The 23,270-nt window shown below is 48.6% G+C and overlaps 1 protein-coding gene across 1 annotated transcript; it reads left to right on the top strand.

The window, feature by feature from the left end:
- Positions 1 to 9,665: 9,665 nt before the first annotated feature.
- On the top strand, positions 9,666 to 22,784 carry PMM1 (phosphomannomutase 1). Its single transcript, XM_072656271.1, has 8 exons — positions 9,666 to 9,939; positions 16,497 to 16,614; positions 17,244 to 17,320; positions 17,713 to 17,804; positions 18,295 to 18,394; positions 20,088 to 20,163; positions 20,566 to 20,681; positions 21,588 to 22,784. Exons 1-8 carry the CDS (start codon positions 9,856 to 9,858, stop codon positions 21,708 to 21,710), a joined length of 786 nt encoding a protein of 261 aa, XP_072512372.1. The 5' UTR covers positions 9,666 to 9,855; the 3' UTR covers positions 21,711 to 22,784.
- Positions 22,785 to 23,270: the final 486 nt, after the last annotated feature.

Genomic DNA, 23,270 nt, shown 5'->3' with positions numbered 1-23,270 from the left:
TCCCTGCTACTTGTGACACTTGTATTGACAAGTAGGCCAGACTTGAGGAATCCGAGCCCTTTAGTGGGGACAAGAAGGACCTTTTATTTATTTTTTTTTTAATTAATTTTTTTATTTTTTTAATGTTTAACAATCACTGCCATACAATTGTGATTTTATCCCTCCCCACCCACCCCCCACTACCTCCCTCCCTCCCCACGACTGCATACAATTCTGTATAGATTCTACATATACTTTCCTATTGAGTATCTTTTCACTATAGTCATGCTATGTAGTCAGACTAAGATAAATGAAAGAATCCGTATAACAAATCAGAACATGATACACAAACAGATACACATACACAAACATGATCTGCTACATTATGTGAGTGACTTCCATATTTCTCTCTCTGAGTGTGGAAGGCATTTTGCCTTGAGGTCCACCATTGGGATTTTTTTTTTTTTTCAGAAGTTCTTGGGTTATTACAAAAATCTAAGTCTACCAGAAAAAACTCTCACACACTGTGGTTGTTGCTGTGCATAAAGTTCTCCTGGTTCTGCTCCTTTCACTCAGCATCAGGTCATATAAGTCCAAGAAGGACCTTTTATACAGAAGATTGTGGGAAGGTCTAACTGTGGTCTAGGAGTATCTAAGGACTCTGGTAACAGAAAAGTGACCCAGGGTGGGGCCAGGTGTAGACAATGAGGGCCACAGTGAAAGGATTAACTGGCCAGGGCCCCAGGGCTTTTCCTTTTAGGAGTCCAGATCCCATCCCCATCACTTCCTGAGACATGTCTGGAGGTGCCCCATAGTTGGGAAGTACTCTGTATCCATCAGAGGTGACTATCTCTGCTCTCGGGGTCCAAGGATGGGAAAGCAGTGATCAAGGCAGGCAAGATGCTACCAGGGAAAGAGTTCTGGCTTTGGAGTCACAGGATCTGGGTTCAAATCCTTCTTCTGATGCTGACTACTTGCATAACCTTAACTTCCATGTAAAACAAGGAAGTGGTGCTAGATGATCTCAGGTCTCTTCCAGTCCTAAATCCAGGACCCCACATCCAGGTCTTTTCCCTAGGGAACACAGCCCCAGGGCCAGCAGTGGATTCTCACCAAAGGGATGGATCTTCCCTCTACACCTGGGGAGCTAAAGGAGCAATCAGTGCCCACAGCCTCTTCCTCTGCCAACACCCAGGGCAAGACAGAGCAGGCAAGACTGGAAATTCTAGCTGCCCAGGCCAACTGGGTTAAAGGGAAACTGAATCGAATCCTCCCCCCAGAGCCACCTGGCCTCCTCATGACCGCTCCCCAGAAACCTTCTCCAACTATGATCAGGGCTCCAGCCTCTTCCTCTGCCCCACCAAACAATCCCTTGCTTTATGTGGGTTCAAACACCCACTTTTCACCTTTGTCCAAGCACGGTCACATATGAAAAGTCAGAGTTGGAGGGGCCTGAGAACAGAGAAGGTCAGAGCTGAGAGGGGCCAGATGCATCAGGAAAACAGTTATTCTCAAAATATCCTGCCATCTCTCCTCTTTCTTGCCTCCAACCTAGTAATTTTGGATATGCCAGTCAGATATAAAGATCCTTTAGGTTTCAGGGCCAAAGCAGTTCGGAATGGCTTTTCTTTAATATCACTGTTCCTCGGGTTCTTAGGTTCATGGTCTGGGGGGCGATGGTGGTCAAAGTGGTGGGGGTGGTTTGAGCTGCCTCCTGTCTGGACTTCCTGTTGCACAGCCCCTGACGGTTACTTGGCAGTTAGGGGTGGGGAAGGCTGGCAGCAGTGACTTCCTGAGGTGACGGCTGGGCTGAATGCAGTCCCCACCCCCAACCCTTGGCTCATCCACCCATTCATTGGTGGCAGCTGGTCAGCAATTGTTACTGACTGTGAAAAGGAAGGTGGGGCTCCTCTCCACAAATGATTTATTATTATAAATGATTATTTCTTATTATAATGTATCAAATTATTATAATCTATTATAAATTATTTCTTATTGTAAACCTATTATATAATTATATATTATAAATATACACCAATAATATTTTAATGATTACATAAATTATTGATAGTTTTATTAGAATTATAATCATAGTAACATTGTAATTTTATTTTATATCATCTTAACCATAGCTAGCATTTCTCTTGTACCTACTATGAGCCAGGCCCTGTAGCCCTTGTTTGGTACTCACAGCAACCTTGGCTGGCAGGTGCCCTTAGCCCTGTTATGTGGCGGGTGAGAGATGAGTGATGGAAGAAACAAAGGTTCCATCTTCGAAGCAGATCGATTGATTAAGCAATGCATGTCAACTGCTCCACCAATAGGACCAGACCTCCTCAGCTTAGTCCTGGACCCTTAATACAGGCAGACAGAATTATATACACTAAAAATAAATAAATAAGGCTGATTAATGAAAAGGAAATGATACATCAAGTAATCTGATTTCTAATTGGAGGAAAGATTGGGGACTTTCCAAGTTGGGAGGGGAAGAGTGAGCAGGTGAAAAAGAGGTGTCCCTCTCCCTTCAAGTGTCTGCATTCAATCAAAGGAATATGGAAACGGTAACTGATTGATCAGCAGTGGGCCAGTTTTCAGATAAGACATAGGAGTGACTTGAGATGTATAATTATGGAAAAATCCTTGCATCAATCTTTGAGCCTGACTGGGTTGGTGGTCGGTAGAACCAAGGTCCTTCCTTAGTTAAGAGTTTCTAAGCAGCAGGGAGAGGTAGTCCAGCTTCCCAGTCCTGCAGAGCTAGCTTCAAACAACACAGTCAGGTTTTCCCTCGACTCCCATAAATGAATAAAGTTCTCTCCCAAGAAAGAATTTGGATTTCCATAACTGAATGGAAATGGAACTGAACTGACTCGAGCATTGAGTCCCCAGATAAAGGCAGTGGGGATTACTCAAGTCACTTGCTGTCCTAATCAACTCAATTCCCTCAATTATACCATTCAAGAACCTGAGACAAACTGTGGTTGAGTGACTTGCCAAGGGTAACACAGCTAGCTAATGAGCATCTGAGGCTGGATTTGAACTCAGATCTTCCTGACCCCCAAGCCCTGACTGGGCTCCCTGGGCTGCTGAAAGGATTCTGGGTCCTGGGCTATTCCCATCAGATGATCAAGGTGACAAGAACCCTGGGAAGTAGGCACTGCTATTACTCCTCTGAGGAGCTGAGCAGTTTCCATCCAGAGCTGTAGTTGGGATCACCAGGAGGACCACCCTGTGACTTTCTAGGAGTCCTTAGCTGTCCCCCAGAGTCTCTCCTGGTCTCCCAGTGCCCTCTGACTCTGAGGCTCCTTGGCTGTAACCATCCTTGGGTAATCCACCTGAGCAGGTCAATGTGAGAACCAGTCACTGAAGCCTCTCTGGATCTTGCTTTTCTCATCTGTTAAATGAGGGGATTAAACATGATGGCCTCCCAGGTCTCCTCCAGCTCTAAATCTATGACAGCATTCACCTAACCTCTCTAGGCCTCAGTTTCCACATCTGTAAAATGGACATCAAAATCTTTGCCTGCTATCCCCTCAGAATGTTACTTGCCTCCATGGGGGTCTCTCCTCCCCAGACTTCTTGGTTTCCCCTGCCCAGTGATGAGTGTCTTGGAGCTCTAACACTGCTGGGACAGGACATTAGGTAACTGAGAAATCACCCACAAGCCAGCCTCTTCCTCTTCTCCCATCTCTGCACCGAGGCCAAGGCAGAACCAAAGAGCCTGGGAATTCTCCCAGGCCTGCTGGGTTAAAGGCAAAGATGATCAGGCACCTTAGCCTGCAGCCATCTGGTTGCCCCATCACTAATGCTCTGAAATTATTCCTTTCCAGAGTTACCAAGGACAGCCTGCCCCGCCCCAGTCAGTCAATTGAGTAACCATTGATCAAAGAGATTTTGTACTAGCCTGGGATTTCATTGCTATAGGTATTGGTAGACCAGAAAAGAAACTCCTAGAAACAGCTTCTGGTCTCAGAGAATTCCCTGGGATTCTGAGAGGCCAAGGGACTTGTCCACAATCACACAGCCGGTTTGGTTTGGACCTGATCTTCTGGCCCCCTTGACCACACTGCCTCCTGTAAAAACAACCCTATACAAGACAATTGCATGGCGGAAAGAGACAGTAATTAAAAGAAATGGGAATGGTTTCATGCAGAAGGTATCATTCGTGCTGAGCTTTAAAGGAAATAATGGATTTTAAGAGGAAAAAGTGAGAAGGAAATGTATTCCAGACATTGAAGGCTGGGTGGGGGGTCAGGGAAGGAGGAAGGAATAGCACGTGCAAAGGCATGGAGATGAGACATGACTATTGCATTTAAGGAACTTAAAGGAGGGTTTTGGGGCTGCATATGGGTGTGAGCAGGGGAGTGATGTATAATCAGGCTGGAAAGGTAGGTTGGAGTCAGGTTGTGGAGGGCTTTGAAGGTCAAACTGAAGATTTTGCATTTGACCTCTAAGTAACAGGGACCCACAGGAGCCTGTGGAACTGGGGAATGACTTGGTCAGCTGTGCTTAAGGGGGATCCCTCTGGCAACTTCCTGGTTCTTCCATTAGGTAACCCCAATACCTACGACAGAGGCTCAGGCATGTTCTCACTAGGTTGGGCAAGGGAACCAAGTTCTCCCCAGGTGGAAGGACATAAGACTAGGACTGATGGTGGAGTTAGCTGAGGATAGCAGCCATGTAGGAACTTGGAGGCCAGGACAGAGCCCTAGCCTTCGGCCTTAAAGCTAAACTGTGGCAGTCAGGTCAAACACCAGATAAGTATCTGCCATCCCCTTTCCTCCATGGCCAGAAGAGACCAAGGGCCAAAGGCATATGATTCAGGGAAAGGTCTGGTAGTGACCATTAGACAGGGGACCAAGGGGAGGAGGGCCTGTTGGTGAGACCTGCCTACCTCCTCTGATTCCATAGACTTTCTACTTGTAACCCACAGAATAGAAAAGGAATGAGGCAAGAGGGAGCTTGGAGCAGGGAGGGGGAGGGTTGGGGAGCAGCTGCCAACTGACATCTAGACCTAACCTGGATTTTAGGTTTTCTTGATGTGAATTTAAAACTAGTAAATGAGAAACACGGCAAAGCATGGGAAGACTTTTATGATCTGATGCAAAGCAAAGCAGTAGAACCATGAAAACTGACTGAAACAATGTAATTAATTAGAAAGACCAGCCAATGCAAAACAATCGAAACAAGGTTTGCAATTACAAAGAAATTTAGCGCCAAAAGAAAGATGTAAGGGGACTCAGGTCCACGAGACACGGCATGTAACAGCAGATCTTTTTTAATGTGATGATCAGTTTTAGTGACTTTTCTTCCTATTTTTCCCTTTAAAAAAAAAAATTTGTTATAAAGGATGACTTTCTGGGAGGGAGAGTGGAGAGACCCTTGTTAGGGGGAAATCGAAGCAGTGTAAAAACAATGAAGTCATCATGATCTATTTTTAAAATTTCATTGTCAGTGTTAATTCTCCTTATTTGACTTAACTGTGCAGGGAGATTGCAGGGGAGAAGGATCTGAATTCTTTGGTCAGTAAACCCAGTTTGGATATTCCCCGTGTAAATAGGCTGGGCTCAGAGTCATACAGTTAATAGGGCTAAGTGGGGATGGGGAAGCAGAGTTGAGGAGGAGAAAGAAGAGAGGAAGACTCTGTGGGAGACCCTTCTACTAACAGAGCCAGTACCCTCGGAGGTGGTGAAGCAAAGAGGGCTGACATTTGTTCCCTTTTCCCTGGAAGATTTCTAGTGCCATAGTTTGGAAGGAAAGTCACCTTGGCTCCCCCCACCCCTGCCCCCTCCACTCCACCCCCACCCCCCCAGGAAGTGAAGAGTAAGCTCCCTAGGTGGGCCCCAAGATGCCTCCTCAGGGCTGCCATTTGCCAGAGGCAGGTGGAGAGGATCAGGAGACTGACCCATCTGAGCTGTGTGAATGGGAACATTGTCGGCTGTAAAATGGAGGTAATGATATCTGCACTGTCTCCAAGGGCAAAAGTACCTGGTAGCCTTAGAGCTGGAAGTCACCCTGTCATCTTACAGATGAAGGAACTGAGGCCCTCAGAGATGAAGTGACTGAGCGGCAGAGCCCAGGTAGAGCAAGGTTCTTCAGCCTCTCCCTCATGGCACCTTGCTCCTTCCCCACCCTGCCCTCTCCTGGGCACCCATGTTGGAACACTCCAGAGTGGGGGTGGGGCAGTGGGAGGAGATGGTTGAGGGCACCAGAAGGCCTTGTTGGGTTTGGTTTTTTCCTGGACAGAGTGTCCAGTCCATTAGGAGGGAACAATCCTGGAATTGCTGTACCCATGACAACAGGGATCAAGGGCAACAGGAGGCTAAAATTAGGCTTGGAGAGTCCACTGAGTGGCATGGTGGGGGAAGGGTGGGCAGGGAAGGAGGACCTTCCAGCACACCGTGATCTGGCACAGAGCTCTGGGAATCCCGCTCCCCTCCTTCCAAACCCCAGGGCATTCCTTCCAACACTTCTGTCTGGCCGAGACTGGCTCAGTCGAGTAACTGCAGGCTTGGAACTCAGGGAACATGAGCAAACCAGGGGGATGCTGGGAGAATCCCTGCACCAATGACCTTAGGAGGTTCTCAGAAAGTCTCCACTGAGCAGTCTCCTCCTCTAAGAGAGAAAGTGATATGGGATGGGGCGGGGTCTTGATTTAGCTTCAGAAAAACTAGGGTCCAAACTCTGCCTCAGAGGATTAGTAGCCATGTGACCCTGGCCATACCTCTGAACTTTAGTCTCTTCATCCTTGAAAGAGGGATAATAAAAGCACCTCCTTCACAGGCTTGTCTTGAGGATCCAGTGAGAAACTTGTGAGATCTAACAGGAGGAATCATGATGCAATGAAAAACATATAGGATTTGGAGTCAAAGGACCTGGGTTCGAGTCCCGACTCTTCTCCCTTGTGTGACCTTGGGCAAGTCACTGACCTTTCCTGGGCCTCAGTTTCCTCCTCTGTAAAATGAAGGGATTGGATTCTGAGTGAGTGTTTCTGTTTTGGCCAAAAACCCTGAGGGTGTCCCTCTCCCAGACTGATTTTATTTTTTGACCAGGTCAAAGAGGCCATTCTCTTTATCATTTCTTACCTAACCTTACTCACCAAATGGGTGTTGCCTCAGTCAGGCTGAGACCTGGAAAAGACCTTAGCTTTCCCCACTGCATCCTGAGCCAACTTCAGTCATCCTGGTCTATAACTGGCTCCGGAGGAGAAAGTGAGGCTGTTGACCTTGCACAGACGGCCCTCTTTTACTTAAATTTAATTCATTTCCAAGTCACGGCATCACCTCCCTGATGTCATTGGACCTCGCACTGAAGGACAAACGGCAGCAATTGTGGAGGAGTCAGATTCTCAACACTGAGGGAGGAAGGATTTATTAAGCACCTAATGTGTGCCAGGCACTGTCTCATTTGATCCTCACAACTCTGGGAAGTAGGTGCTATTATTATCCCCATGAAGAAATTGAGGCAGACAGAGGTTAAATGAGCTAATTAGTAGTGTATGAGACTGGATTTAAACTCAGGTCTTCCCAAGCCCTCTCTGCTTCACCACCTAGCTGCCTTTATGAAGGCAGATCCCAAAAGTATTTTAAATGTATTTTTTATTATGAACTTAATGGTCATCAATAAACACAAAAATCTTAATATGGAAGAGTGAAAAAAAGAAGAATGCATATGGAGGCGTGGACTTGGGGGGGGAAGCGGATTACTGGGAAGTGAAGGTTGGTTGTTGTCCTTCTGAATCAAAGGGAACCAAGATGCTGTCATTATGTTGGGGTCAAGGTCTGCTTCAATCCACCCTGCCCCTGGCCCCAGGTTACCCTTCTGAAAACACTTCTTTCACTTGCTGGGAGATTTTTCATAACCAAGTCCCTTCTACCCTCATGGTCATATTGTCTCAACTCCAACCTCCAGCTTGAGCACACCCTGGGCTTCCATCCTGGGGACCCTGGGCTCTGAACAGTAAGCATTCACCTGATCCTGGTCAGACCCACCAGGCTCTACGCCATGGCACGGGGCATCATGTGCCCTCTCCCACCTTTCTAATTCTTGCTCTGAGGCCAGGGATCAAATCATACTAGTACTACATGAAATACCAGCATTACCCACCAGCAAAGAACCTGTCAATCACTTGCCTAAAGACATAGTCATCACTTCTGACGTCGGTGTTCTGAAATACCTGCACATCGTTCCTCTTACCCTAAGAGGATGTAAGCTCCTTTGGGCCAAGGAGCATCTAGCTAACGCACACACACACAGACACAGACACAGACACAGACACACAGACACAGACACACAGACACACACAGACACAGACACACACACACACAGACACACACACACAGACACACACACACACAGACACACACACAGACACACACACACAGACACACACACACAGACACACACACACACAGACACACACACAGACACACACACACAGACACACACAAACACACACACACAGACACACACACACACAGACACAGACACACACACAGACACACACACACACAGACACACACACACACACACACAGACACACACACACACACAGACACACACACACACACACACACACACACACACACACACACACACACACACACCCCTTTATTTTTCCTGTCGAGTGGTAAGGTTTATGGTAAGCTGATAGAAATGGGCAGGGTTCCTAGTGAACCTGAGACTTAACAGTGGTGAGAGAGAGATACTTATTTACCAAAGGACTACAAAAGGCACTAAAAGAGATAAAGGAGTGGTAAGTACTCTGGGGTGGGCCAAGTGCCTTGGCCAGAGGCTCTGTCATCTGGGCTGCTGAAATGTGTGGGGTAATTCAGGGACTGGGTTGTTTTCAAAGACATGGTCTTTTCCTTTTAGGGGTCCAGGTCCTATCACCCCATCATTCCCCTCCCAAGCAAATGGGACCCATAATCTTTTAGGGTAAGGAGTAAAGGTCTTGGCTCCTGCTGGTGAGGGGTGTAGAGCTGTCCCTGCCTCGCTAGGCCCATTCAAAGGGTCAGCCTTGGGAACTGGGCTGACACCAGATCCAGTGGGTCAGCAGCCGTTGACCAGGGGATGGTTGGTAAGCAGCCTGACTGCAGCCTGGTGTCTCTAGCATTTAGCACAGTGCTTGGCAGGAGGAAAACACTTCGCAAATGCTTTTTCATTCATTCTCTCAGTTTCCTCCTTTGCTGGATGAAGTGGTGTTAACATCTACAAATCCCAACACTGACGCCCAGTTCTAAGCTCCCTCCCGGCCCTGACAGCCCCCGTTCTAAGCTCCCTCCCGGCCCTGACAGCCCCCGCTCTAAGCTCCCTCCCGGCCCTGACAGCCCCCCTTCTAAGCTCCCTCCCGGCCCTGACAGCCCCCGCTCTAAGCTCCCTCCCGGCCCTGACAGCCCCCGCTCTAAGCTCCCTCCCGGCCCTGACAGCCCCCGTTCTAAGCTCCCTCCCGGCCCTGACAGCCCCCGCTCTAAGCTCCCTCCCGGCCCTGACAGCCCCCGCTCTAAGCTCCCTCCCGGCCCTGACAGCCCCCGCTCTAAGCTCCCTCCCGGCTCTGACATCACGTCGCAGAAGAGGGGGGATTCTGGGGGCGGCCTAATCAATCCGACGCCTGGGGCCTGGAGGCGGGGCGGGGCGGGGCGGGGCCCACTCTGACAGTGCCCGTCCCGGGCCCTCCTCTCCCGGCTGTCACCCTGGGCGGAGAAAGGGGACGTGTTCGCCGCCCCGTGAGCCGCGGAGGTCCGGGGCTGGGCTCCACCTCCTTCCTCCGTCTCCACCTCCCTCTCTCCTCTCTCCTTCCTCCTCCAGCTCAGGCTAAGCCTGGGTCACTCCCGCCAAGCCCGCCACCCCGCCACTCCGCCACTCGCCCGGACCTAGGTCATGGCCAACGGGGAGACGTCCCGGAGGAAGGAGCGCGTCCTCTGCCTGTTCGACGTGGACGGGACCCTCACCCCAGCTCGCCAGGTAGGGCCGCCCCGCAGACTCCCGGGCCGCGGGTCCACGGCTTCTGCCTGCCGCCTTTGATCCAGGACTGAGAGGATGAATGGATGGACGCCAGGGCGGGAGGCAGACGCAGGGTCAGCGCAGGGAGGGGCTCAGGCCAGAAATAGGGGACTGGGAGCCGAGGCTGGGGTGGGGTGGAGTGTGCGCGTCCGGGCGGGGAGGCCGAAAGAACTTGGCTTGGAAGCCTGATGCCAAGGAGCCCTGGGGCTCCGTCCCCAGCCTGCACCCCAAAACCCGCCTGACTCCCCTGAGCATCCTGGTGCGCTCCCTCCCACTTGTCACCCCGCCCTCGCCCTAACTACCCGCTCTCCCACTTCCCCACCTTGGATATGCCGCCACCCAAGCCAGTCTCATCACCTCCGGAGGACCCCCTAATTCTGTCCCTTATTTCCCTAGGACTGCCCCCCGTCCTGGCCCCCACCCTCTCAGCCCACCCTCAACGCAGTCGGACCACCTAGTCCCCTTGGCAGAGGCCTTACTCTGCTGGTACCTCCCTCCATCCTAAACTTCCCTGCCCCCCAGGGCAGGTACCTCCCTACCATTCTCCCACCCCAACTCATAACCTAAGGGGTCTTCACCATGACCCCAGTTTGTATCTGGCCCCCTCTGACGGTCTGGTGCACCCAATATTTCCAGATTTTTGTTTTTATTTTTTTTCCTAGTCCAATTTTTAAAAAAGTTTTTCATTTTCATTTCTAAATTATAATCGTGTTTTTAAATGCATAGAGTATGAAGGATTACAAAGGGAAACTAATTCTCTAAAAATATAGTCATCAAACTATATACTTTTAAAAAACAAGTTCACAGAGTCCAGGGTAGGTGCAAATCCCTCTCTAATCCCTTCTGTGTTGCCCCATCCTCACCATCCCCCCTATACACACTTCCTGGTCTTCCCATACCGCCTTTGGTCCACTTAGACACCTTAATCTAGCTTCTGCACACATCCTAATTCTTACCCCTGGGATAACCAATCTCTCCCATTTCTAGAGCGAGCTTTTTATAGACATTATTTTTTCTGTCTCTCCTCACCTCTATTTAAAATTTACTCTTTTCCTTGAGCGTGGACATCTGAACTGACATGAGTGTAGAAGGTTCACTTCTCATCGCTGACACATTCTGGCTTTCCAACCAGAGACAAGTCACTTACCTTCCCTGGCATCTCCCAAAGATTATAAAATGGTAAAGAAGTGCCAGCCCAAGGGAACACTGATTAACTCAGTGGCTAGTTTAGTATCTAGTCATCTCTGTATTTGTTGATTCCTGGAATAAGATGTAAATTTCGCTCCTCTGGGGCTGTCTCACTTCTGTCTGTATTTCCAGGGCCTGACACATAGTAGGTGTTTAATAAGTGATTGTTGCCTGGCCCAACAAACTATGTCCTGGGTTTAAAAAGCCAGAAATGATAGAGCCTTTTCTCCAGGGTTGGAAAATTTGATTTTAAGAGAGTATGTGCTATTAATTGGGGGAGGGGAGTGAGTTAGGGGAGATACCTGGAGATGGCTCTTGGAAGGAGCATGTGGTCTGGGCTTTGTTGAGAAAGCCAGGATCCCTAAGAGCCAGAGAGAAGAGTTATGGGGTAGATTAAAGAGCCTGAAGATCCCATTGCAGAAATGGGGGGGTGGGGGGTTGGAAGGGGGAGGAATGGTGGGAGAAGAAACTGCTTATTAGCACCCCCATATTTATGGGCTCCTAGACTTAAAATTGACGGGGATGTTTTTAAGTCACTTAAATTCTCTGTGCCTCAGTTTCTTTGTGGAGACAATAACAGCATTTTCCCTGATGGGTTGTGGTGAGGATCAGGAAGGATGTTCAGACCCTGTGGTCTGTGGGACTCTGGGCAAGTCTGCTTCTATCTGCCTCAATTTCCTCATCTATAAAAAGGGGCTAATAGTACCACTTCAGGGTTATTGTGAGGATCAAATAACATTTATAACAAGGTTTGCAAATGCAATTGTTTTTTTTTTTTTTTTTTTATTAATTTTTTTATTTTTTTTAATGTTTAACAATCACTGCCATACAATTGCGATTTTATCCCTCCCCACCCACCCCCCACTACCTCCCTCCCTCCCCACGACTGCATACAATTCTGTATAGATTCTACATAAACTTTCCTATTGAGTATATTTTCACTATCGTCATGCTGTGTAGTCAGACTAAGATAAATGAAAGAATCCGTATAACAAATCAGAACATGATACACAAACAGATACACATACACAAACATGATCTGCTACATTATGTGAGTGACTTCCATATTTCTCTCTCTGAGTGTGGAAGGCTTTTTGCCTTGAGGTCCACCATTGGGATTTTTTTTTTTTTCAGAAGTTCTTGTGTTATTACAAAAATCTAAGTCTACCAGAAAAAACTCTCACACACTGTGGTTGTTGCTGTGCATAAAGTTCTCCTGGTTCTGCTCCTTTCACTCAGCATCAGGTCATATAAGTCCTTCCAGGCCTCTCTGAAGTCTTCTTGTTCATCATTTCTTATGGCACAATAGTACTCCATTACATTCATATACCATAATTTATTCAGCCATTCCCCAATTGATGGACATCCCCTTGACTTCCAGTTTTTGGCAACTACATAGAGTGCTGCTATAAATATTTTTGTACATGTGGGACCCTTTCCCATTTTTATGATCTCTTGGGGATATAGTCCTAGTAGCGATATTGCTGGGTCAAAGGGTAGCAAATGCAATTGTTGTTACTGTTGTTTCTCCTGGTTTCTTCTACTAGGCTAGCCAGTGATTCAGACCCTGACTGACAGGGGGTGGGGGAGGGGGTCCCCAAGCCCCAGAACAGATGGTCCTGCAGGGAAGCTCCAGGATATGGGCAAACACACAGCTCTGTTGCATGGAGACAAGCCCATCTCTCCACAGAGGATGGATCCTGATCTTAGGACTGGCATCCTTTATGCCAGCTCCTCTCTTCCCTGCTCTAGCTCTAGTCACTCTTATGCAAATATATAGGAGAAAACCAACTGGTTGGAGGCAGTTGGGAGGAGGCCGGGGCTACCTCAGGCTAGGGCAAGGCCCCATTGCCTAAACCTCCCTAGGCCTTATCTCAAAAACCAGCTTAAGTCAAAATGAACCTTAGTCTACTAACCTAACTGATAAGGTTTGTGAAAGCACATTTGAGAGGTAGAGTCATTTGTGTCTCCCCATTACCCACTAAAAGATGTCCAAATTTCTTATTCTGTCATTCAAGGCCCTCTTCAGTCTGGTTACAATGTAGCTTTCCAACTTGATCCCTTTTTTCTCTTCCGTATTCTCTCCCCATTCATCAAACTCAGCCTGCCTTTCCCCATCTTTACATCTCTCTTTTTCTCTGATCCTGGAACATAAAAGATCTTCCCAGTTCCTCCTTCCATATTGATGCCCTAGGCTTCCTGTAAGATCTGGATGCATTACCCGCACCTGCTGGAAGTCCCCCTACCTCCCCGTCAGCTGGATGCCAATCATAAATGACATCTAGGTCAAGTTTTAGAGTCTGCAAAGGGCTTTCCCAGCAGCATCTCCTTCCATCTTCACAGTGATGCTGTGGAGGGACTGGGGGACACTGGGCAATTATTGTCCTCATCTTAGGCATCCAAGGAAAAGTATGAAAAATGTGCTCCTTAGGCAAGTCTGACAGAAATAATTTGTATTAATTTATCATTAAACTAAGCTCAAACAGGTCCTATTTAAGAGGGAAATATCCAGACTGACAGTCACCCTCATGCCCTCAGATGTGGCCTTAATGCACTTTTGGGGTTTTGGGGGCACATATGTTCCTGTTTATACATAGAGAAAATGGGAAACAACTGGGAAACAGGAAAAGGGAGATGGGTCACCCCAGAGACTAAATGGTGTGAAGCTCCCTGCAGGAAAGGAGCTTGCGGAAATTCACAAATTATATTTCTGTTTCAATTCTAATGGTTTGCTGAAGAACAAAAGACATTTTTGAAGTAACATTTATGAGACACTCAAGGAAAATTTCACAAGGTGGCCATATGATGTTAACATTCTCTGCTTTGCTTAATCCAGGAGTTTGCAGCCTTTTTTTAACGAACTCCTTCTCAGAACCTTTTTTAAAAAATCATATTTGAAAGACATGCTAGTAAATTCCCATTAGAGATTAATGAACATAAATATCGTTTCCCCTCCTCCCCTGCCCCACATTGACTCTCCAAAGTTTGGTGGACCCCACATTAAAAGCCTTATTTCTGGTTTCTGACTTCCCTGGGTTCCTTCAAATCTCAACTGAAATTCCACCTTCTGCAAGATTCCTAAATGGAGCCCCTTAATTCTAGAGCTTTCCCTCTCAAGATTATTTCTCCTTTATCCTGTCTAGATCTTTTTTGTAAACAATGACCAGAAGTAACAATAGAAACTTATTCTTTCTGGTCTGTACATACCCCAATACCTGTAGAGGATGGAGGAAGTGATGGGCCCTCACCCCAGAGGATCCATTTAAGCTGTTTGCACATACTCTCATCACCCTCCTCCAGACTTTGAGAGGATTTCTGATTAGAAGAGAGGCCAGCAGGGCATTGCTTCCACATGGATAAATCTGAGAATTCTGATGCTCTTTCCCCTAGACAGAGGCTTCCCGTTGGGTTACTGAGAAGAGCATTTTCTTAAGATCATAATAAGTAATGAAAATAATAACAATAAAAGAGGGGAATGAGGGGCCTTGCTCTCAAGCATGGGCGAGGAATCTCTGAGAAGCTGTAACTTGTCCTTGGCCCTACAGGGAGTGTCAGAGATAGAATCTCAAGCCAGGTGTCCCTGATTCCCAGGCCCATCATCCTTCTACCTGATATGCCATTTTGCCTCTTTCATTCATTCCACAGTCCTAAATCTGGTGACAACCAAACCCTACTCATGTTCTAATTATTTCTAAAATTGTTATCACTTCCCTGCTTCCTTGAGGACTGGGAGCCTGGCCTGTCCATCTTTGAGATCCCAGTGGTCAACACAGAATACAGGGTTGACATTTATTGAATTGAATTCCTAGCAGACCCGACCCCTTATCCTTCTCACTTTCTTTGGCTCAGAAGCCTTGACACCATATAGTTAGATGAGCTAACTCTCTGGTCCCATGTTCTTTATTGCTGTTCATTCATGTCTAATTCTCTGTGACCCCATTTGGGGTTTTCTTGGCAAAGATACTAGAGTGGCTTGCCATGACCTCCTCTAGCTCATTTTACAGATGAGGAAACTGAGGCAAATAGGGTTAGGTGACTTGGGAAGGGTCACACAGCTAGGAAGTGTCTGAAGCCAGATTTGAACTCACAAAGATGAGTCTTCTGACTGCTGGCTCAGTGCTCTGTACACTGGTTCTATATGGAGCCTTAATTTAGGTTATTTCTTAGTGTTCCCTTAGCTTATCCAAACCAACCCTTTCATTTTATATGTACAATCGAGGCCCAGAGAGGGTAAGATGAGTTGCCTATTAATGACTACTTCTGGGTCTAGTCTTTCAGTCAACCAGTCCTAAATTCACCTAATTGTACTATAGTTCAACCACACCTCTTCCACCATTTCCCCCCCAGAATATCATGACACATTTTGTCAAATATTTTGCTTAAACAAAAATGAGCAAAAAAAGGAAAATTCTATTTATAGTGTTCCCCAATCTACCAGTCTAGCAACCCACTCAAAAAAGGAAGGCCGTTGCTGCTTCTCCATTCCACAGCTTGTCTAGCTTGCCACAGCCCTTCCAGCATGTTCTTTTTTCACCTTTTCTCACCTTGTCCTCTGATGCCACCACAATCTTTCCAGGAACTCAAGGCAAGTTCACAGGCCTATAGTTTATAGACTCTATCTGTTTTCCATTTTTTGAGATGTCCCCCAGTCATCAGACATCTCTGCTGTTCTTCAGGATCTTTCCAAGATTGCTGACCAAGGCTCCTGGGGTGTGCTTCCTCCTTCTCTCTCCCTCTTACATCTTTTTCTGCCTTCCACCTGCCATCTCCTCTGGGAATCCTACCTGGATGACCTCTTCCTCAAATTCCCCCAGGGTCCTGGGTCAGGTCTTACCTTGGCCCCATGCCCCCATCTCCTCTTAGAGTTATTTGCATACACATCACAACCCTCTTATTAGATGGTCCATGGCACTAGAGATGGAAGGGACCTCAGAGACCATTATGTACAACCCCCTCATTTTACAGAGGGGGAAACTGAGTCCCAAAGATGGGGAAGTGCCTTGCCCCATTGTGCCATATAGGTATTAGTGTCAGAGACAGGATTTGAACCCAGGTCTCTAAATCCAGCATCCTTTCCACTAGACCACACTGCCTCTGTTATCTAGGTAAATGTCTTGAAGGCAAGGATTAGATCATTTTTCATCTTTGTATCTATGACAGAGCCTGGACTATAGGGTGAGCTGAATTGCCTGGCGTTGCACTAGGGAGAAAAGAAGGTCCCCTAAGGCCTTGAGGACCCTGCAGTGTGGTTGGAGGGGTCTCAGGAGAACATCTGTGAAAGAGAAATAAGGAATGGTGTATTGACTGGAGGTTCTGTCCTGGTCTCCTAGAAAATCGACCCCAAAGTGGCGGCCTTCCTCCAGGAACTTCGGGGACGGGTGAAGATTGGAGTGGTGGGAGGCTCGGATTACTCCAAGATCGCAGAACAGCTGGGAGAGGGGGATGAAGGTGAGAATGTTTACTTCCCAGTGGGGGGGGGGGGTAGATATGGGGACATTTTCTCCTCCCTTTGCTTCACTCTAATTCTCCTTGGTTTGTGTGCTCCCAGACTATGAGGCAATGAGTAAGTTGGAGGTGAGGTTATGTATGTGGGAACAGGGAGAGGTGAGGGAATTAGGGGAGCATCTCCAGGCCGCCCCTTTTCATGAAACAGAAAGTTAGGGAAAGGTAGGAACAGAGTGGGGAGGCAGGGAGGCACCCAGGCTTCCCCAAACCAGCATCTGCTTTCCTGGGCTAAACAAAATAAATCTGAGTCAGAGAAGGAAGTGGGGGTGTTTAAACTAGGGAGAAAAGATTGTGCAGGTGGGTGACAGGGGAATGTCATGAGGACAACTAATCCCAGCTCTGCACAGATTATAAAGTGGGGCTCACCTTTGTGGAGGGCAAGTACCCTTCTTATAAAAGGAAGGAAACTGAGGCTCAGAAATTCTGGTTCAATTGGACAATGGGCTCTCGGGTCAGGATGGGAGGGGATATGGAGGTCAATGTTTTATTCTTCCGTGTTTCGTTCCTTTCTGGTTTCCATCTGCCTTGGACCCTGCCTGGCATCCCTGCTGTGCCTCATTCCTGACCCAAAGTCATAGAAAAGTTTGACTACGTCTTTGCTGAGAATGGGACGGTGCAATACAAAAACGGAAGGCTGCTCTCCAAGCAGGTTGTCCTCCCCTCCACACACACACACCCGGGTCTCTCCTCCCACCCCTTTATTCCATCCATCCTCAGTTTCCTTCCTGTTTGGCCCCAGCCCTGCTTTTCCCCCTCAATTTCTGCCCCTCTCCCATATTGATGCCCTGATACTGTTGGACCTCAGTCCTCAGTGTAGCCTGAGGCAGAGATGGTCCCATGCTACAGATAAGTTAATTGAGGCCCCGGTGGGCTTGTCTCCAGAGGATCTGCTCCCAGTTGGGTGAGGAAGCTAGGACCTGGGGACGTGGGGGAGATGCTAGAGTCATGTGTCCCTCATAGATCTGGGCCCCCCAGGAGGAGAGGGACAATCACCCTTCTGCTGCATTTCTCATCCTCTCTCCCCATCTGCTTGGGCCTCAGACCATCCAGAACCACCTCGGAGAAGAGCTTCTCCAGGACCTCATCAACTTCTGTCTCAACTACATGGCCTTGTTGAAGCTACCCAAGAAGCGGTGAGGACAGGACCCCCCCCTTTCCCCCCACCCTATTGTCCTGAGGAAAGATCTGAGACCAGGCTGGAGGGAAACCCCCAGGAGGGAATTTGGGACCAAGTAGCATGGAGCTGGGGGAGGGTGGGGTGAGAACAGGGAATGTCAGGGCTGGGGTGGGGTGCCCTTAGCACCAAGAATATAATAATTGTTAGAAATTATCTAGCATATTAAAGTGTGCAAAGCACTTGATCTACCATTAACTCATCTTCACCAAACCCCTGAGGAGCCTGTGCTATCGTTATACCCATTTTGTAGAGAAGGCAAACCGAGGTTAAGTGATTTGTCCAGCTTGTACGTGCCTGAAGTAGGTCTTCCTGGCTCCAGGCCCAGCGCTCTACCTACTGGGGTGAGTTGCTTGGCCAGCTGCACTGGGGAGACCTCATTCAGAGCTTCTTCTGGGCTTTCTCCCCATCGCCAGCTCCTTACCCTTCTTTCTGACCTCTGTCCACAGTGGGACCTTCATCGAATTCCGAAATGGGATGCTGAATGTCTCCCCCATTGGCCGCAGCTGTACCCTGGAGGAGAGGATTGAATTCTCTGAGCTGGACAAGGTAATGGGAGGGGATGCTGAACCAGGCTGGGGAGATGGGGTGCCTGGGCCTCCCTTGGAGCCTAGGAAATGATCCTGAGCTCATGGACCTTGGGGATCATAGTCCAACCCCCTCATTTTACCAGGGAGGGGACCCAGAGAGTCAGTTCCCTTTCCCAACATCAGAGGCTCTCCAAATCCAGTGTTATTTTTGCTGTTCCATCTTGAATTATTGGTGGATCTAAGGCCATCATTTTACTGAGTCAAGTGGGGCATGGAGAGGAAATGGGGGTAGGGGCAGAGGGGACTTGCTCCAGATCACAAAGGAGTAAATAAAAGAGTCAGGATTAGAGCCCAAGGTCCCTGGGGTCACAGTCCAGGGCTCTTTCTAATGTGCCATAAGAAGTTACATTTCCATAGTATTCTGGGGGTTCGTGAAGGGTGTCCTCATAAACAGTACTGAGAGGCAGGAGGACAGGCTGCAGTCTGGGTAGCTACATTATTATCATTACTACAGCCAGCATTTCTATAGAACTTAAGTTTGCTGTGTGTTTCACATATATATTACATAATTTTATCCTCAATAACTGGGGAGGGGTTAGAGGCTTTTGTGACCCCCATTTTACAGAGAAGGAAACTGAGGTTCAGAGAAGGCCAATGACCTCCCTAAGGTCATCTGGCTTGGTGTCAGAGGCAGGCTCAGACCAACCGGGATTGGGATATTTAAATTTTTTTAAGGCAGTTAGGATTAAGTCACATAGCTAGTAAGTGTCTGAGGCTAGATTTGAACTCGGGTCCTCCTGACTCCGGGGCTGGTGCTCTGTTAGCTGACCCAGGAACCCCTAAGGAAGCAAAGTGATGGGATTCAGTGATGAGTTTTGGAATTTAGAAGAAAATGTTCTGTGGGCCTGGAGTGGTCTTTGTGGACTTTGGCCAACCCAGAAAAAAAAGCACAAACCAAAAGGGGCAGGGCTAACTAATGAGAGATTGGCCCAGGGCCCCGTACTGGGATTTGGGAATTAGTGGGATCTTGAGACCTGCTCTCCCTCCTTCCTGAAGGACAAGGCCAATAGAGATAAGCCTCTTGTAGAAGCCAGAGGGCCAGGGAGAACTGAGTTCCCATCCTAAACCAGGCCCTGCTCCTGGTCAGTTCACTTAGTCCCTCTGGGCCTCAGTTTCCTACACTGTAAAATGGGGGGGAGGGTGGATTCAGTGACCCTTGCAGACCTAAAACCATGACCCTCTGAAAATGGGGATGGTAATAATAGCCTCACCATAAGGTTATTGAGAGACTCAATATGATAAGAGGGGGCAGCTAGGTGATGCAGTGGATAGAGCACCAGTGCAGGAGTCAGGAGGACCTGAGTTCAAATGTCACCTCAGACACTTGACACTCACTAGCTGTGTGACCTTGGGCAAGTCACTTAACCCCAATTGCCTCATCCTGGGTCATCTCCGGTCATCCTGGTGAATATCTGGTCACTGGATTCAGATGGCTCTGGAGGAGAAGTGAGGCTGGTGACTGGCACAGCCCTCCCTCACTCAAAACAAAGTCAAGTGTAAGTCATGTCATTATTTCTCTGATGGCATGGTCTTCTTTGGCAACGAAGGAAGAACACACATGATAAGAGGAACGAAAAGTACATGAGATAATAGGAGTAATAGAAATGTCTATTATAACAAGATTCTTTTCCCTGTTCACTTCCCTCTTACAGAAAGAAAAGATCCGGGAGAAATTCGTGGAGGCCTTGAAGGCAGAGTTTGCGGGCAAAGGGCTGAGGTTCTCCCGAGGTGTGTGGGATGGAAACTGGCCAGGAAGATCTCTCCCTTCCAATTACCCCTCAAGGACCCAGGGTACCCTCATTCTCATTTGAGGTGCATTCACTCTCAGATCCCCTGTCAGCATGAAAAGGAGCCTTAGAGATCGCCTGGTACCACCCTCCTTGTTTAACGTTGGGGAGGTGTTTAACTTGCTCAGAGAGAATAAGCTCCTTCCTCAGAGTCACACAACTAGCTTGGGGCAGATGCCTGGGGCTCCTCACTTCCTCAATTAACCTTTGTGTGCCTGATACTGTGCTAATAAGCCCTGGGCAGACTTAGAAAATTGAGTTAGGTAGTCTCCCTGCCCTCTGGGAGCTCTCCACCTAGGACTCCCAGCTCCAGACTCTCATACTTTCTCCCTTCACCCCTCAGGGGGTATGATCAGCTTTGATGTCTTCCCTGAGGGCTGGGACAAGCGATACTGCCTGGATCGCCTGGATCAGGAGAGCTTTGACACCATCCACTTCTTTGGGAATGAAACCAGTCCCGTGAGTTCTGAGCTGATGCTACTTTGGAAGGGAGGTGGAAGCTGCTGGGAAGGGGCGGAATTAGGCCAGGACCCTTGGAGGTTCCCCTCCCCCAAGGCTGTGGGTGAAGCCATGGTTAGTATGGGCTCAGCCCCTAGTTAGGTGCTGTGGGACGGATGCGGGGAGAGGGCTCATCTGCTCCATTACACTGCCCTTATTCTAGAAGTGAGGAAACTGAGGCCCAGACTTAGCCAAGGCCACGCAGGGGTTGTCCCAGCAGACCTGAGACTTAAACCTAGACCCTAAGTATGACATCTTCCCACAAGCTTCATCCCGTGGGACATCTCTGTGGATACCCAGCTCTCATTGTTAGGACTCTGTTGTTCTTCTTGGGCCAAAATCTGCCTCTCTGAAACCATGGGTGGTAGGACGGAGCCAGAAGGGAGGGTCCTTAACAGGTCATCTCACCCAAAGCCTGCATTTTGTAAGTGAGACCAAGCCTAAGAGAGATGGAGACAGGTAGATAGAGTTGTCCCCACTCTGCCCTAGGCCAGCCCTTCAGCACTGAGGACAGCGCTCAGGTTCTCCCCCTCCCCCGCCTTGAGGCTGCTTTTCCCCTGCACCCCTGTTTCTTCCAGTGTATTCTACCAGGTCCCGGCTCTTTTGAGTTCAGTTCTCCTCTTTGGAATGGTTCTTGAGCCTCAGGCTTTTCTGCTTCACCCCAGACAGGGCTGCACTGTCATCATTCAGTTTAATAAATATTAAATACCCACTGTATGCCAGGCACCATTCCTGGGTATTCAGGATCACAAAAATGCAAAAATCAGTCTGGTCCTTCCCTCCAGGATCTTACATTCTGCTGGGAGGGGGAATACCAGGTGATCTCTGGGACCATGAAAACCACCCTCTCTCTTCTTCCTTCTGCAGGGTGGCAATGACTATGAGATCTATGATGACCCCCGAACAGTGGGGCACAGTGTGGTCTCTCCCCAGGACACAGTGCAGCGATGCCGGGAGCTCTTTTTCCCAGAGAGTGCTCGTGAAGCATGAAGCTGTGTCCCCTGAGGGCTCAGAGACCAAGATGGCTTCACCTGGGGATTGTTGGAACACCATCAACTCATGTGGCTGGCTGCAGCAGTTGGGGAGGGAGAGGGAGCTTTGCCCTTCTCCCTGCTCCCATCTTTTTTCTGCCTGTCTGCTGGAAAAGATTCAGAGCAAGGGCCTTGGGTTGGAAGGCGCCCAGCCAAGCTTCATCATGGTGGCAGGTGGACAGACAGAAAATTCGGGTGGTGGCCCAAGTCATCCCTCAGGGTGTCTATAGTCTAGGTTACTAATCTCTGTTCCCAGGTTTCCACACACTCCCCTATAGTCAGTCACAAGGTTGCGGGGGTGGGTGGGACAACCGGCATCCAGGAAGGGATGGGTTTCTCTTTCTCTCCTCTCTCCCCTCTTTTCTTCCCTTCTCAAGCTTCTGCAGGTGAGAGAGGGGCAGCATGGGGGAGCGGAATTCATCAGTAAGCATTTAAAAAGTGCTGGCTGTGGGCCAGGTCACTTCCTGCCTCTGCTCCACCTTGGCTTAGGGGCAAAATGAAATCCACACCAGGGGTAACCCAGAAGGTGGGTGCTAGCCTCATACTTGCATGTCTAAGAGCTTAGACCCCACTTATCCCAAGAGGCAAGTCCTGAAAGGCAGGGATTTATCACCCTTTATCCCACCCCCCACCCAGAGCCACTATTGACTCCCTGGCATGCCATTCAACTAAGACACACAGCTGTGGGCTTGTGGTAACCTCGTTGCCTCCTCCCTCCACACCCCCAGCCTTGTGGCTGCCTGACCAAGGAAGGAGGAGAGGTCCAGAACTCAGCATCCTAGGCCTGATTTGTCTCTACACCCCCCACACACCATATGGCCTGTTCCCTCTGGGTCTGACCCTTGCACTAGGACACTGTCCATCCTCACCTAGAATCAATCAGTGTTTGTTTTCCTCTGCAAAAAAAAAAAAGATTTCTATGTTGGAGAGAGTGTACATATGTAAGAAAAAGCTCTGCTTAGGGGTGAAAGGCACAGCTCTGAAAAATGGAGAGCTTATTGTGTCACAAATTTGATTAAACAACAGCACTCCATCTCCGCCTGGCCCTTGTTTCCTTTCCAGTAGAAGGGATCCATAGGAATATGGGTCTTGAGTTCAAAGGGACCCCAGAAACTATCTACATTGACTTCTCTTGTTGTAGATGAAGACACTGGGGCTCAGATTGGTGCAAGGATATAACCAAAGTGAAGGGCAATTAGGCCTATGGCCACAGGGGTGCAGCCATGCAGAATGAGGACCCCTCCCCCCAAAACTATCCCTAGTTCACAAGTTTGGGGAAGACCATGGGGCACCAAAGGAAGGTGACCTGTAAGTGTGGAATGCTGGTGTGCAAAAAAGGCTCTGGAGCATCCTGGGATAAGGATGGGGGTCCCCGAGTCTTCCATAGCGGGTCCTACCCTGTAGAAGACAAATGCATATGGCTCCCAGATCCGTGGGTGTTTGCCCTGTCCTGGGATGAGGAGGATGGCTCCCTTCTTCCTAAGACCCCCCTCCCCCCACTTTCTCCCATTCCTCTCCT

This window comes from Notamacropus eugenii, chromosome 3 (assembly GCF_028372415.1).
Source record: "Notamacropus eugenii isolate mMacEug1 chromosome 3, mMacEug1.pri_v2, whole genome shotgun sequence".
NCBI lineage: Eukaryota > Metazoa > Chordata > Mammalia > Diprotodontia > Macropodidae > Notamacropus > Notamacropus eugenii.
Note: the sequence above shows the minus strand (reverse complement) of the source record. Positions and strands in the feature narration are given on the sequence as shown.

What these genes read in the sequence shown, in the direction of transcription:
- PMM1 (XM_072656271.1), top strand. Translation starts at nt 9,856, where the DNA reads ATGGCCAACGGGGAGACGTCCCGGAGGAAGGAGCGCGTCCTCTGCCTG. An exon ending in AGGGCTGAGGTTCTCCCGAG is followed by an intron (nt 20,164 to 20,565) that starts GTGTGTGGGATG and finishes TTCACCCCTCAG; the next exon opens with GGGGTATGATCAGCTTTGAT. An exon ending in TTGGGAATGAAACCAGTCCC is followed by an intron (nt 20,682 to 21,587) that starts GTGAGTTCTGAG and finishes TTCCTTCTGCAG; the next exon opens with GGTGGCAATGACTATGAGAT.